The 15802-nt window shown below is 44.4% G+C and overlaps 1 protein-coding gene across 1 annotated transcript in view; it reads right to left on the bottom strand.

Annotated features, from left to right (window-relative positions):
* Positions 1-332: 332 nt before the first annotated feature.
* JAZF1 (JAZF zinc finger 1) overlaps positions 333-15802 on the bottom strand; it is a 322163-nt gene continuing 306693 nt past the window's right edge. The window contains exons 4-5 of the mRNA XM_065939904.1: positions 9657-9826; positions 333-2848 (exon numbers count right to left, since the gene is read on the bottom strand). Coding sequence (XP_065795976.1) covers positions 2672-2848; positions 9657-9826 — 347 coding nt within the window. The 3' untranslated portion in view covers positions 333-2671. The remainder of the gene's footprint in view (positions 2849-9656; positions 9827-15802) is intronic.

The raw sequence follows: 15802 nt of genomic DNA, 5'->3' as shown, positions 1-15802 counted from the left end.
ATTGAAGTCCTTTAAAAGGTTTGCGTCTAGGGCAAAATAGTATTAGGCAGTCAGGTGCCAGATGTTAGGACATGGCAGATCTGGGATGCTGTTGTGAGGAATCCACGTTTTAAGCTTCAGGATAGGTTATAGGCTAAGCAGAATATATTCAGGTAAAATATGTTCAACAATAAGAACAGTTAATAACTGTGGACCATGCTAACCTAAAAGTATACTTTGAATAATATAGACTACTTACTATCAGTGAAATGAAATTGTTCATACTAACCTATTTTTAAATAGTTTCTAGCTCCAGGCTTACAAGTAGTTTATTACTGATAGAAAAAACAGTGTGATCTATGCAAAACATCGATGACATCTACATGTGTCAGCTGAATCCAAAAAATGGGCAGCCTGAGAACAAGGTACTGAATGGATATTCGTTTCTGTGGCAAACTGGATACTGGCCTTGATAATGGATGCTAATGAAAATAAAGAGCCATATTTTGGGTCAGAGGCAGTTTATTTTAAATGTGATTTCATTTACAAGCAGCTTTTCTTGACAGGAATTTTATTTAGTTGCCTTCAGTTCTAAAACAAACCTCTGTTGCTTTCAAACTTAATGTGCTCTGTCCCGAACAAAACATATGAAAATATAATTTAAAGCACAGTTTTCACAGACACAGTACAATACATTCACTATACACGGTATAACAAAATATTCCCATCCTTACCTGTTTAGTAATACTGTCACAATGAATAAGTAAATAGAAATTGGAATTTGTTTTATAGTTGAAAGAAATCTAACATGCACAATGACTAATGACTGTTTAGCAGTTGAACTACTGACCCAGCCTACAAGTTTCTTGCACTAGAAGGAGCAAAGCTAGATGATAATTGTTGGCCTAAAAAAAATTTGGTCAATTGTACATAGGTATGAAATAGCCAAGTAGGGCCTTCTTATGCACCAACTAGTTGCTTCTCATGTCTGATCACCCTTTAACACAAGGATAACACTGTACGTTCAGGACCAAGACTACTCTTAAGAGATCTGAGGAAATTTTTAGAGGGCAGTGTCTTTATAAATACTTTTAATTCCCTCATTATGAGGGACTCGCAACTTAAGGATATAGAAGCTTACCCATCTGGCTAACAGAATTGTCTTCCTTTCAGAACATCTGAAAAATTGAGGGGGGACACGTGCTTCCTCCCATCTATTAGACTTTCAACAAATGGGAACACAAGGAAGAAAGTTACTTTACAAGCATTTCGAGTTTTGATTTTCACCAGTTTTGTGGGCAGTTAGCCATCTCAAAGCAATTTTTATTGCATAATTAGGCAGTTGGTAAACTCATGTTTAAGAAATAGCACTTGGGAGAAATGAACACTCAAGGCATGATGGTTTTGTTGGTAAGAAAAACTCCAGGAATGGTCCAGACGTAGTTACACTCTTAACGGGTCATGTATTAGTCACTCTTTGACCACCTGCTGCAATAAGCACTTAATTGTCAATAAGGCTCAATTTCATATTTCAGCAAAATGTCTTATAAAGCTAAACAGATGTTTCCAATGAGAATACAGACATCTACAATGTGATGGGAAAAAGTGCCTTTAAAAAAATTCTAAAAACACAGTGAGCATGAAGAGGTGATAGGGGTCTTAATAAAATGTTCCTCTTTGAAACGTGCTTGGATTTTCTTATTTGCAACCCACAGGTTGGTTGGGCAGTGGTTGCAAGAATTGGCAACACATAAAACATTAATCTGTTGGCAATAGAGAACTACAAAGTGCTTTAAAACTTCACCTAAAGATGAAGATAGAACTAAATTTTACACACAAAAGATTTGCACTTAAGTATTTCAAAGTGTTTCCTAACAGATTTCAGGGAAAAATATTTAAACTAGTATCTTGGTCCACAGATATCAATAGGCATAAATTGAATCCCTTGCACCCAGCAGGCACTCAATGAATGTTAAACTAATGAGTGAACTGAATAGACTTTTGTACAAAAATGCTATTTATAACTCTAAAATGATAAGTCAGATGGCAAGATTTTCAGACTTTAAAGGGCAAAAGGATTTGCACAATAATATAAAACACAGAAAGCACACCCTTTATGTATGTTATTTAAATATGAAAATATTTTTAGCATATTATGTTAAACATTCTTATTTATATTTCCATTACCTAAAGTCTTTCTACTCACAAGTACTAACTCCATTATGTAAGGCATGGTAACCAGTTGGATAATGAAGGTATTATTTTGGTTTTGAACACAATGAGTTGATGTATTGAAAACTTCAATCACATTATAATCTTGGGGGAAAAAAACCTCAGTGCTAGCCCCTCCTCCCCCCCTCCCCAGTTGATATCACTGCAATACAACCAAACAATATGCAACATGCCCTCAATTTTAATCTTGTTTTGGGGAAAATGTGCTGAAGAACCTAGAGCTTTTTGTTTTGTTTAGCACCTTATATCAACGTAATGAAAATGGGTATGATGATTACATGTGCAAATGTACAAAATCATTAACTCTACAAAGATACATCATTCCAAAATTACAGAAAAAATTTAAAGCATGCATTTAATTCTTTAAAGGGTTGCTGAATGCTTCCCCTGAAAAAAGGTGGCTGTTTTCAAAATCAGCAACTGCTGGTGAGGATTTCTTGGCACAGTTACGACCAGCATGTTATTGCTGCATCTTCCTGATAATCTCAGCCGACACCGGGGGATGGAAATTGATTGTGTGATGCCGCAGGCCCTGAGCTGTCTTGTAACTCTTACCACAACGACATTTGAATGGTTTACGGACACGAATCTGTGTTCTGTGACCATTCTTAGCATGGTACTTTATGCCATTCACATTCTGTGGAGAAGACAAAAATATCATGTTAAATGGGGTCACCCAATTGTCTGATGGAGGAAAACCTTACTGTGGGTCTGACTGCAACTGGACATCTCTCAGATGGCAACTGTATACAGAATAGGCTTTTGTGAACTACAGTTGTGACCAAAGCAATCCAGTGTGTTCCCCGTGGGCTGTGCAGACAGGGTTATGCACACAGCTACCCCGAGGCCATTTCAGGTAGACCTCAAGTTACTCCGAAAGTACTAAGTTTGAGTTTTACATAAAATACATATTTAAGACTCACGGACTGTAGAGGCATAGTTCCCTCTGAAGAATGTTGCCAGTGAACAATTATATAAATATATCCAAGATAGCCAAAACAAAAAATCTAAAGAAAGGAAACAAAGGTTAGGGTAATGAAAGTTCAAGACGTATAAATTCTTGACTGGAAACTCAGCATGTCTTGCTCCCAGCCAATCATGATAATTCTTACTTTACTTAGAGAATTTTTGTTCTTTTTCTACTCTGCATTAAACCTGTATCTCTGCCCATTTAAATCCTGCCCCAGCACAGTTGTGTTACTAAGCACCTGTGGGCAGACAGGACACTGCTTTTATTTACGTACTACATTCCAAACATACACTGAACTTTGAAAATGTCAGTTTATGAACTTCTTAGCAACAGAAGACTTTCAAACTTCAAATTGGCATACAAATCCTAAATGATACATAAAGTATCTGCATGCTATCTGGATTTCTGTTCCTTGGTTTTGCTAGCTCACATGCACATTTAAGACTTCATGCCTAGAATCACTATAGATTTAACCAAGTTACTTTTCCTTTATCCCAATTAAATGGCGAGTAAACAAACTCAGGGCATTTAGTAAACATGGAAGATTTATGGAAGAACAAATGGCAGAGGTGATACTAGAACGTAGATCTTGCTAACTTCCATGTCAGCTACTGTCAGGTTGCACAGTAGGGGGAAAGAAGAAAAGTCTTGAGAGAGGAAGTTTTTGAGCACAGATCAGTGGAAAAGTGGGCTATTTTTGAAAGTGTTACCTGAGTGTAGGCCAATTGAGCCCAGTCCTATGCCCAACTAAAGGATTCCAACATAACCATCTATTCTACTTCATAGGATGCCCTTGTCGAGCTCCCAAAGAATAGGAACAAACTGCTGCTGTTTAATGAGCATCAAGCACAGTGCCTGGCACATACTAGATGCTCCACAAGTATCTTGAGTGAATTTGTTAGAACATGCTTCATTCTGGAAGAAACTGAGAAGTTTGCCATGAAACAAAATATGTTCATTGGTTATGACTATATTTCCCTATTGGAGATGCACCATGCACATTAATTCTTTGTAAGTCCTATGGAAGAGAATCCTCTTGACACTGTGGAACCCAGGGGCGACAGATAGCAACCGGTTGTCTATGCTTAAGACAGTCTTGTAGGCTGTCTAGTGAGTTGAAGTTCAAGGACAGATAAAACTTCTTCCCTGAAGGTCTAGTTGTCAGCCTTCTGCCCCTTCAGCCCTCATGGTTCTTGTATTAATCCTTGCATGCAGTGTGAGGAAGCCCTTCACTGGTCTTCTAGAGGCATGCTGGCAACTAGAAGATTGCCATGGTAGGGTGTGGAGAGAGCAGTGACTGTGCAGAATTCGACTCATTAAGAGAGACCAACCCCTTGCCGCTCCGGCCATCCCTCCAGGAGCCCAGACACGTGGGTAAAGAAGCCAACCTGTGTATCTAGCCCCCAGCTAATACCCCACTGCAGTGGCATGAGAGACCCAGGTGAGAGCTACCTAGCTAGGGCCAACACACAAACAAGCATTGTTTTTGACCAGCCCGATAGACAATGGAGTACCTCAGGATTGTTGCTTCCTGTGGATGAGAAGTTACTAAAACATTGCACAGGGAACTTGTAAGAAGGATCATTATAAATCCAGGTACCCCTGTGTGTTTAGCAACTCCAACAGGACCAGAACTTAAGATACTTCATCCAGGGTGAGGTTTTTTGTTTTTTAAATGAGGCAAGGTGTGAAACTAGAATTTGCTAAAGCCATGAGAAACCTGTCCAGTGTGAATCCAGATGGAGTTCAGCAGGAGAAGGTCATGTCCAGGGTTGAGGTGACTCCAATAGGGTCTGTGGTCTGTACCCAGCTTGAATGTAAACGCTGTGTTGTGTGTGGCTGTGGGGCCGACACATACGTCAGCTTTATCACTCTGTAAAAATCAGGAAGCCAGCTACATGTGTGGAAACATGGCCGCTCTGGGTTGACCAAAGAGCCTAAGATAAACTACCTTACCAACTATCTCTCTTTGTTGCTGTGACTTAAAATGTTCACAAGTGTCAAGGGACACCGTTAACACAAATGTTAGTTATATCTCTAATCAGATGTAACATTTCCCTATCTGTTCATTCACAGATAACTATGGGAACTTCACTTTCCAAGACAAAAGCTTCGCTGAAGCTTCTAACTGCAGAGATACTGAAATGAGTTTGGTCTTTCAAAAATATTAACAATGACAAAAATAAATAAATGTCAGGCAACTTGAAAAGTTTATTAAATTCTCCGATCTCTGAAAGGGAGAAAAAGGATTAAGCTCCAACAGGGCAAGGAACGTCACTAACAAAACTTTTCCTCATGCCAAGAACTTGGTATCTACTGTCTTATTCAGCACTCAGGTTTTAACTAAAAACTGACACCCAGAGAAACTGACTTGACCAGATCACGAAGCTGGTAAGTGACAGAACCGAAATGGGAACCTGGGGATGGTTGGCTCCAGAGCCCCTATCTCCCCCAGAGTCCATGCACCTAACGTGCTATTGATTAGCACAGCCAGCTGGTAGTCCCTGAAAAATTCTTAAAAGTTGGGAAGGACTAGGACACTCAGTCTGGAGAAAACTGTCTATGACTTACAGTGATCTGACTCAGGAAGGGGCTGGGCATAAGGTACAGAGGAGGACCTGAGGTGGCACTGGTTCTTTTCTATGCCAGGAATTCCCTGCCTGCTGAGGGAACTGAGCCAATCCGAACAACAAAATTCTACTCCAAATCAAATCATGAGAACTAAAGTTAGGACACCACACACTGGGCCACCACACCTTAACTATTTGATCTGTCAGTATCCAGGCATGTGTAAGTACAATATGAAGTGTGTACCCCTGATATAAAACCCTAACTTCCAGTTTCCCGTGAACCTTGATGTCCTACACAAAGGAGAGAATGAAGTCACCTGGGGATCTGATGTGGAATAAAAATGGAAAAACCAAGCTGGGCTTGGTGGTGGTGAAAAGTGTTAGTCGCTCTGTCGTGTCCGACCCTTTGCGACCCCATGGCCTGTAGCCTGCCAGACTCCACTGTCTGTTGGATTTTCCAGACAAGAACACTGGAGTGGGTTGCCATTTAAGTTAAAGTTAAAACAGTGAAGGCATGTGGAGCAGCATGGTGACACCCCCCCTGCCCCAGGGAAGGCACTGCAAGTCCTTCCTCAGTCATACTTGACATAGCAGCACGTGGGATGTCCAGGGCACGTCAGGTGGGAACCGGGTCTTTTTCTCCCATGAGAAAAAGATTACGGTTATTACCGTAATCTATGTTCAGTGTAGGTAATTGTAGACATTGAGAAAGTAGAGAGGAGCATAAGAATGTATAACAGAGTCACAGTTTAACATCTGAGGTGTTTCAATATTTTTTGCTGTGTATATATATGTGTGTATAGATATTAGATTCCCTCATCAATATTTTTTGAAAATAGCATAAATTTCTAGGAAAATTATGGAACTGAAGAATTTGAACATTTTTAAAAGCTCTATTTTCTGCCAGATTTTATCCAGACAGGTCAGCTATGCTCCCCCCAGGGCTTCCCGGGGACTCTCAGGAGAGGCAAGAAGATTTAGATCCACTGACGGGGAGAAAGGCTGAAGTGTCCTTCTTGAGAAAATCTGGAGCTACATGTGTGCTTGACTGTGTATCTACACAGATGTCAGAGACCAAGCTTGCTTTATACTGCTGAAATGCTGTGTTCTCTGTGTAGCCGAGGACTTTTTCAGAGAAACTTTGTGCAGAACCAAGGTGGATGGAATCAGTTGTGCTCCTGGCCTGGAATGTCTGCGAGGAGCACAAAAGAATGAATCGTGTTGCGGCTCTGGGGTTATGTTGGTCAGTGGGGGGCTCACAATGCCCCCCACCCTTCCCCATGCATTTTGTCTTTATCCCTTTAACCTTAGGGTATTTACTATGTCCAGGACATGAACTGCATGCAGAGGACTCTTTGAGCTGTAAGCACTTGGGCTAATAAGATCGTAAGTGCTCTGCCAGTTGTGTGAACAGATTAGGTAGAAAGGTCAGATGACAAAACTTCAGGATGAGGGGTGGGGGGACTTCAGTCTGGGAAGCTGCTAAGGGCTCCCACAAACATTTGAGCTGTGCTTTGAGAAATGGGAATGAAATGAGGAATGCTGACGAAGAGAGGAGGGAAAGGGGGCATTTAGAGGCAAAAGAATTAACATGGGAAACCACTGTACTGCTGCTCCTCTGCCCTACTCTATATGAAGTCTGGGGAGTTACATGCTCATCTTCTCTCAGTTTTGCAAAGGCCAATGAAATGGTGAGAAGAGCTGATCCTGAGTCAGTGCCCAAGAGCCTCATGAATGAGAAACCCCCTGCCAATAGGCAGGGCAAGAAATGAGACATGTCTGAAGGTAGCCGTGGGGATGAACAAGATGGCAGCCCTTGTGCGTTCTGCCTGACACCACAGCGCACCAGCTCATTATGCCCTCCTCTCACCAAAACCCAACCCAACAACCAAGCAGTAAATAAGGTGAAATACTTATACAGGAGAACACCACTGCCCTGCAGCCAGTAACTTGCCAGAAGAAAGAGACTGAAGAGTTAGGTAATGTGACTACCTTTACCTCACGCACCTGGTTAGGAGAAGCAGTTATGCATTTGTTCTTGTCCCATGCACCATTACCTGGTATTCTGGCCCAGGAAAAGAAACTCACACTTCCCTCATGGAAATCACGACTACTAATTGCCACCCATGTCATTTGCCAGTCTGTGGTACTGAAAAGGCAGCCTCCATAGCCTGTTGCATGCAATTTTCTTTGGGCCTTAAATGGAGAAAGAACACTCCCCCAAAGCCCTCATCAACCTAGATGCAAACAAACTGCAGGAAGCCAGAAACTACTGGGAATTCAAGAAAAATAGTAACAAAAGAGTAATGACAAGAAAATAGAAATGACCAGGGGAAAAGGATGTAAAAACGGAATGAAGCCAGAGGTGGAAAAGAGAGAAGGCTTCATCCTCTTTGGACAAAATAAAGGGTGTAGCCTATGGTCCCCTACCTCTTTTTTTTCAGTCGGTCGCAGTCTGGGTTATTACTTTGCTCCCTCTTTTAACTTAGGTGACGTGTAAGACACCCCTAAAACAGTGTTTGGATCCCTGAGAGAAGGCAGTAAGAAGTAAGACAACGGAGCATGGTGCACCAGCTCCCGAGAAGCACAGAGGGCAGGCGCACCCAAGGGCAGGTGGGATACAAGAGCAGTGTCCTTGTCCAGCTTTCTCCATTTTCACATAGAGAAAGAAGAGGAAATCTCTTTCTGCAAGCAGAGCTGTCCTCTGGACAAACTAGCTTCTTGAACGATCCCTTGGGCTCCTGGCTTCCCGAGGTAACCTTTTCATTCTTTCCCTACCCCCACCCCACTACCAGGATGCCTTCTGACCCACAGGAATGTACGTGTCCACTAGCAACATGGCACACTGCATCAGGACACACTCAGGGGACCTCACATCCCCATCCTGGGCTTCATCTGGACTTGCCATGATAAACATTTAACCGTGTTCAGCGTTGGTGAAACCCTGAGCCACTTACCTGTGATACATTTGTGTTTTATGCTTTAATATCAGGAGCAGGTATAGAAGTACTGAAATAATCGTGTGTGTGTGTTCAGAGACATATTGAAGAGGGAATAATACAGGAAGTGCTTATGCGATCATATTTTTCAAGGCTTTCTTTAGAAATAGTCAATCTGCTGAGCTTTGGGGAAATAAGCATCTCATCACAGGCACTGAATCTGTTTCTGATTTTTACTTTTTTCACAGTTGGATTTAAAGAGCTGCTGCTAATGCTTCATGGGAAAGTTTGCAGATTTGTTTTCTTGAAATGTCCTCTGGACACTTGAATGTGTGGATGTTTCTCAGTGTTTTGTCCCTTGGAGCTTTTCTCAATAGGGAATTTAGTGCCCCTGGCTCCCTGGACACCCAGAGCCAGGCCTGCAGACACAGGTTTTGTGCTGTCTATAGAGACTTTGCTGAAGCTAGAGCTGATGGTAAGGTGTGAAAAATACCAAAGGCCCTGTTTGTCCTCATCTCTTTTCATGTCACTGGGGGGAAGGGGGCAAGGGCTTCCTCAGAAGCCCTACAGAAAATACCCTACAACGTTTTCTGAAAGAGCTCTGTGAACTATCTGTAGGCTTTTAAGACTTCAAAGTGGTCTTCCGTGAACCACCTGCAGAGCCAGTCACTGGGAAAGGTGTTTGGCAAACAAATAGGTGACACATTTGATATTCTGCCTGATTTGACATGAATTTGAAGAATATCAAAGACACGATCCTCCTACAACAACAACAAAATCCCACACAGTTCCCACACAGATCAGCAGAGGGGAAAACCCACCCAGAGACCAGAGCTGGCCCTGACCTGAGGGCAGTCACACACCCAGTTGGCTCCGCAGAGGGAAGCACCTCTCCCCAGACTCGATTGACACAGGACTTGCCATTTTCCCATCCGGTTATGCCAAGCAAGAGGGTATTTCTTTTACCTTGTATCTCTTTTTACATCCAGGAACCGGGCAGGCAAAAGGCTTCTCCTCCCCTCCATTCATGCACATGGAGCTGAGGATGGCTTCAGAGCTGATGGCACTCTCTGTGGTCCAGGACTCATCACTGTCTGACTCCTCATAATCCACCTCCTCCTCATCGTACTCGCTGCCTGTGGGGCCAGAGCAGAAATACAAGGAGCGTCAGGAGCGTCCCTGCAGGACAGCAGGCGTGGCAGTGAGGGGACAGGCAGCTCTAACTGCCCTGGAAGAGGACATCTAGGGCACCAAGGGACTGTAAGGGCATCTAGTCCCGAGGATAGCCCTGAGGGAGCGGGTATCTGCTTTCCCATCAGAGAGACTAGGGTTCGTGGTAAGGAGTTAGCTGTGCAAGAACTTGAACGCAATTCTTCAGCAAAGGTGATTGCCAAGATGCTGAAACCAAATATAGCCGACCACAACAGATAGACCCCTGCCCCAACACACACACACGCACGCACACGCACACACACACACACACACACACACACACACACAGAGGATACACATGACACTTCAATGAACAGAATTCTGTCCTCTTAGTTTCATGCTTTTATCACCATATAAATAGAAAAATCTGTGGGAGGGGGTTACATTTTACACTTAATAGGTATTTACACTTCAGTGGGAATTCATTTCATATCTTTTTCTTTATAAGCTGAGCTGGGAAGACCACGAAGAAATGTGGCACTAAAGAGGGGTTACCCCAAGCTAGGGAGCAGGGGGCTGAAACACCCAGAGCTCTGAAGGCACAATGTCATGATCAGAATGCAGGTCCAGCTAAAGGAAGACCCAACAATTCCCTACCACACCTGTCCCCAGCGAACAGCACCTGCCTTTCAGTACACACACACCCCATTCCTGGGAGGGAGGGCTGGCTGAGCCACCGCAGCAGAGAGCTCAGATGCATGCGAGGATCCACTTGTACTTTGAGGTTAAGAGCTCTGCTCAGAACTGAATTAAAAATCTGCCTCACCGACTTCTGCTCAGCATGGAGGGGATGGAGAACCACTTCAACAAGCAACACCCCCCCCCCTTTTTTTAACGAGGTCTACAGCCATTTATGTGGAGTTTTTGCACAATACAACCCTGAAGGACATAATTCTACAGATCATAAACAGTGTAAAATAATATGTTGACAAGTTCTAATGCATTTACAAGCCTCGTGGAATAAATAGGAATTATGGCACAACATTAATAAGAATTATATGGTAGCAATTACAGTTGTGAAATTCATCCCCCAGGTGTGAAGCTAAATTGCAGCAGGGGCCTGCCTGGGTGCTCACCGTGGGCTCCCTCTGCTACATCAATTATTTCAACACCAAATATTGGCACTTTTATTGGGTTTCATTTTAATAGGCATTAATAAGATTGTTTGAAGAGCCAGTCAAGCCAGGAACAAGGACTCCAGCATGAGGCAAACACTTAAAAGGATCCAGGAAGGGAGGAAGGGACCTCAAGGTGAACGAGGGCCTCATATGTTTTAGGCATGTTAGATGCATCGTCTCATTTAACCCTCCAGTGACCCTGTGAGGTGAGGATGACTGTCACTCTCACACACACAAAGGAAGTGAGCACCTGTGGTTCAAGAGCTAGCACGTTCTCAATTAGCGATTAAGGGAGTCAGTTTTCCCCGGCTGACGTTTTCCTGGCCTCCGATGCCGGCAGTTCTCTGGGGGTGGGGGTGGGGGGATGGGGGGTGTTTCTCAACCTCCATGTTTCTGGTCCTCCACTATCTACCACTCAGAATTCAAAGCAGCCTGTTTAGAAACTCGGGTGGTGCAGGAAAAACAACCAGCCAAAAATGAGGCATTGGCATTCAATATGGGTTTCAGTAAGCCCCGCTGTGTTTGGCTGGAGGCCCCAGGGATCAGGACAGCACAGGGGTGCCACTCTGCCAAAGCCCTGAGTTGGTTTGTGAGCAAATCTCAGAATCTGTTTTTTAGTAGGGCACCGTTTAGGACATTTTACTCTTAAACAAATGCCACATGCCAGTGTCCTTTAAATGGCTTGTTAGAAAACTATAAATGCTGTTTCGCAAAGCTCCTCCAGTAGGACTTGAGAAAGTGAGAATGACTAATTTACCCATCTAATTGGGCTAACTTGTTAACCTGAATACCGAAAATTGCACAACATTTACAACTGGGGGCGCGGGGGGTGGGAAAGAAAGCCTCAGACCAACTGAGGGCTTAATGAAGCCCAGCAGAAGATAAAACTTCAAAACTCCTAGGGATCAAAAGGGGCCAGGCCCGAGGGATTGATCCTGTGGACACAGCTGCCTGGAAACCACTCGGCATCGAGTCCCAAGTGTTGCAGGAAGGGGGACCACGGGAGTCACCGTCCACATCAGGACGCCTTCGCGAGTACAGGCGTGCTCGCACACCACAGGGTCCTCTGGGTGCCTTGTGAAGGTGCCTGCCTGGGATGGGGATCGAGAGCGATCTGTTTCTACCGAGTTCTGTCCTGTAACACAAGCTGAGCAGCGCACGGCCCTGGCTTCATGCCTTGGCTGGACAGTCAGCTGAGTGACTGACTACCTGGCCTCTTCTTTCTCTTCTGTGAAATGGGGGAAAGACTTTTCCCTTCAGTTTAATTCAAGGGTTAGAATTAATGCTGATAAAGCACCTGGCACCGGAAGCCGTAATGAGTTCCCAAAAAACAAGACAGGACCTCCCTGGCGGCAGAGTGCATGGGAGTCTGCCTGCCAGTGCAGGGGACACGGGTTCCATCCCTGGTCCGGGAGGGTTGCACGTGCCGCAGGGCTGGAAGAAAATGCCCTACAGCGGCCTGAGCCGGTGTGCCCCAACCGCTGCGTCAGCGAGCCTGTGCCCGCAGTGAGAAGCCACCGCGGTGAGACGTTCGTGCGCCGCTTCTCACTTAGTCACCTGAGGAAGCTCTCCTGCAGCAGTGAAAATCCAGTGCAGCTAAAAAAAAAAAAAAAAAAAACGAAGACAGAATAATATCGCTTTTGTAATAATACTACCCTATGAGATTACATGTAAAATGATACTATTTTTTAGAAAAGCCTGCTGTGAAACCAAACAAAAAATAAGAAAATTCGGAGGTTTGGGAATCTCCAGTAGAAAAACTACAAGAAGGATTCCATGTCACAAAAGAGGCATGGTGCTCGCTGAGGACTGTTCATGCAGACACATCTACAGGGGCCAGGCTGGGAGCCCGTGTGATCCCTGGTGCTGTCACAGATGCGCTGTGTGACCCCAGGCAAGTGATGTAGCTTCTCTGAGCTTTAGATTCCTCACCTGCAAAGCGGACAGATAATACTACTACCTCTTAAGGTTGTGAGGGCCAACTGAGTTCCTGCTTTTAAAAGGATTTAGAACAATGGCATATCATAAGCATTAAAAAAGTATTTAGTAAATAAATAGGCAAAAGTTCACATGAAAAGTTTCATCCACTGTTCCCTCATGCATTCTTGAGGGTACTCGCTTTTTTTTTTAAAGAGAGGAGGTAGGGGGTAGGGAATCTACCGTTCTTTGTATTTCTGCACTCCAAGTGCTACTGTTGTTTAAGTTGCTCAGTTGTGTCCGACTCTTTGCAACCTCATGGACTGTAGCCCGCCAGGCTCCTCTGTCCATGGGATGTTCCAGGCAAGAATACTGGAGTGGGTTGCCATTTCCTCCTCCAGGGGATCTTCCCAACTGAGGGATCAAACCCAAGTCTCCTGTGTTTCCTGCACTGACAGACAGGTTCTTTACCACTGAGCCACCAGGGAGGAAGCCCACTGCCAGTGCTACCCGGTCTTCAAACAAGAGGAATGTCCCCAGCCATGAGATGAGTCCTGCAACGAGAGGGCCGCCTGCAGGTCGAGGGGCTGCGGTTCCAAAAAGCGGCACATACTCAGATGCTGGCATCGCTTGGTGGTCACATCTAGAAAACTTGCCAGTAGGGCCCACAGTGTCTGCAGAAAACATCTGAGGGCCCCAAACCTGCTGCTCTTAAGCTCTGTTCACACGTCTTTGAACCCTAGGAAATGCTAACCCTAAATGAAAGTTACAGCTTTAGCTGAGAAGTATCTGGGCCAACCCTGCTTTACTTTACTATGTGCTCATGTCTTTCCAAGGAGAAAAGCCCACTCCAACCTGGTTTGGTTTCAATCTTGGCTTCATCTGCCGTCTCAAAACAAATATCTGAATGAAGGGATTCCCAGCACTTGTCACCCTCTGCTAGAGAATCCCACCACTCCCCACACCATCCCTCATTTCAGGAAAGCAGGATGGAGCGAGGCTGGCTCTCCTAGCAGTGGTCGAACAGCTCTTGGATCCTATATCCCAGCCAATAAAAAACTACGGTCATTGCCTCCTGAAGGGGAGTGTGAGTGAATATACTGATTATAAATTACATACAGACCCTGATGCTGGAAAGATTGAAGGCAAGAGGAGAAGGGGGCAGAGAGAGGATGAGATGGTTGGATGGCACCACCAACTTGATGGACGTGAGTTTGAGCAAACTCCGGGAGATGGTGATGGACAGGAAGCCTGGCGTGCTGCAGTCCATGGGGTCGCAAAGAGTCGGATGACTGAGCAACTGAACAACAACGTTTACTAATATATTACTGTGTAAAACAGATAAGCAAATAAAAGGATGAGGATAAAACAGTTTAATCAGTTCAGTTCAGTCACCCAGTCATGTCTGACTCTTTGTGACCCCATGGACTGCTGCATGCCAGGCTTCCCTGTCCATCACCAACTCCCGGAGCTCACTCAAACTTAAGTCCATCCAGTCAGTGATGCCATCCAACCATCTCATCCTCTCTGGGCCCCCTTTTCCTCCTGCCTTCAATCTTTTCCAGCATCAGGGTCTTTTCCAATGAGTCAGCTTTTGCATGAGGTGGCCAAAGTATTGGAGTTTCAGCTTCAACATCAGTCCTTCCAATGAACACCCAGGACTGATCTCCTTTAGGATGGACTGGTTGGATCTCCTTGCAGTCCAAGGGACTCTCAAGAGTCCTTTCTCCAACACCACAGTTCAAAAGCATCAATTCTTCGGTGCTCAGCTTTCTTTATAGTCCTACTCTCACATCCATACATGACTACTGGAAAAACCATAGCTTTGACTAGATGGATCCTTCGCTGGCAAAGCAATGTCTCTGCTTTTTAATAGGCTGTCTAGGTTGGTCATAACTTTCCTTCCAAGGAGCAAGTGTCCTTTAATTTCATGGCTGCGGTCACCATCTGCAGTGATTTGGAGCCCAAGAAAATAAAATCTGTCACTTTGTTTCCATTGTTTCCCCATCTATCTGCCATGGGGCTGGATGCCATGATCTTCGTTTTTTGAATGTTGTATTTTAAACCAGCTTTTTCACTCTCCTTTTTCACTTTCATCAAGAGGCTCTTTAGTTCTTCGCTTTCTGCCACAAGGGTGGTGCCAGCTGCGTATCTGAGGTTATTGGTATTTCTCCTGGCAATCTTGATAGTTTAATAAATATACATAATAACATGAGAAATATTTTACTTAGTAAGTGTAAAGATTCCATATCTCCTTCCTCCACCTTATAGACTGTCTTGTACACCCACTCTGGAGTCCACTGCCCTTCAGGCCACCTGGAGGGGTCAAATAGGCCCATCACTGCCAGCTTTGAGGCCATCACATTGAAGGGAGCTTTTGGATTGTTCCAGGGAAGCAGGATGGGGTGTTAAGGAATGCATATGCTCATTCTTGACTGAGTAGGTGATTCGTGTGAGCCCCATCCTGTCAGTCTAGCAGAGGGGGTGCTGGGCTCCAGCTAGCAGAGGGAGGACCCGGAATCAAGTCAGGCTCCTGGTTCTGAGACCTCATCACCCAGAATCCAGAAAATGTTCATTTCTGCAGCATTTTCTAAGAAAAAAAAATTATAAAGCATTTCCTCTGTGTAAAAGAGGAAAAAGACCCCTAACACCCATTCTTGTAGCTGGGAGTAATTGGGGCAGGTAGGTGTGAGGAAAGTATGCAAGTCACAAGAAGAATTCACCCCCTGGGCCCAAAGCAGGTGTCTGGGGACGGGCTGGTAGATGTCTTCCCAGAAGCAGGGTTGGGGAACAGTGAGCTGGTGAGTCAGAATTTTGCAACGAGAAAGAACTTGACAAGCTTTTGATTCTACCCTCAAGCTAACA

The sequence above is a fragment of the Muntiacus reevesi genome, chromosome 6 (genome assembly GCF_963930625.1).
Source record: "Muntiacus reevesi chromosome 6, mMunRee1.1, whole genome shotgun sequence".
NCBI classification, from domain to species: Eukaryota; Metazoa; Chordata; class Mammalia; order Artiodactyla; family Cervidae; genus Muntiacus; species Muntiacus reevesi.
This window is presented reverse-complemented; position numbering and strand designations above follow the sequence as displayed.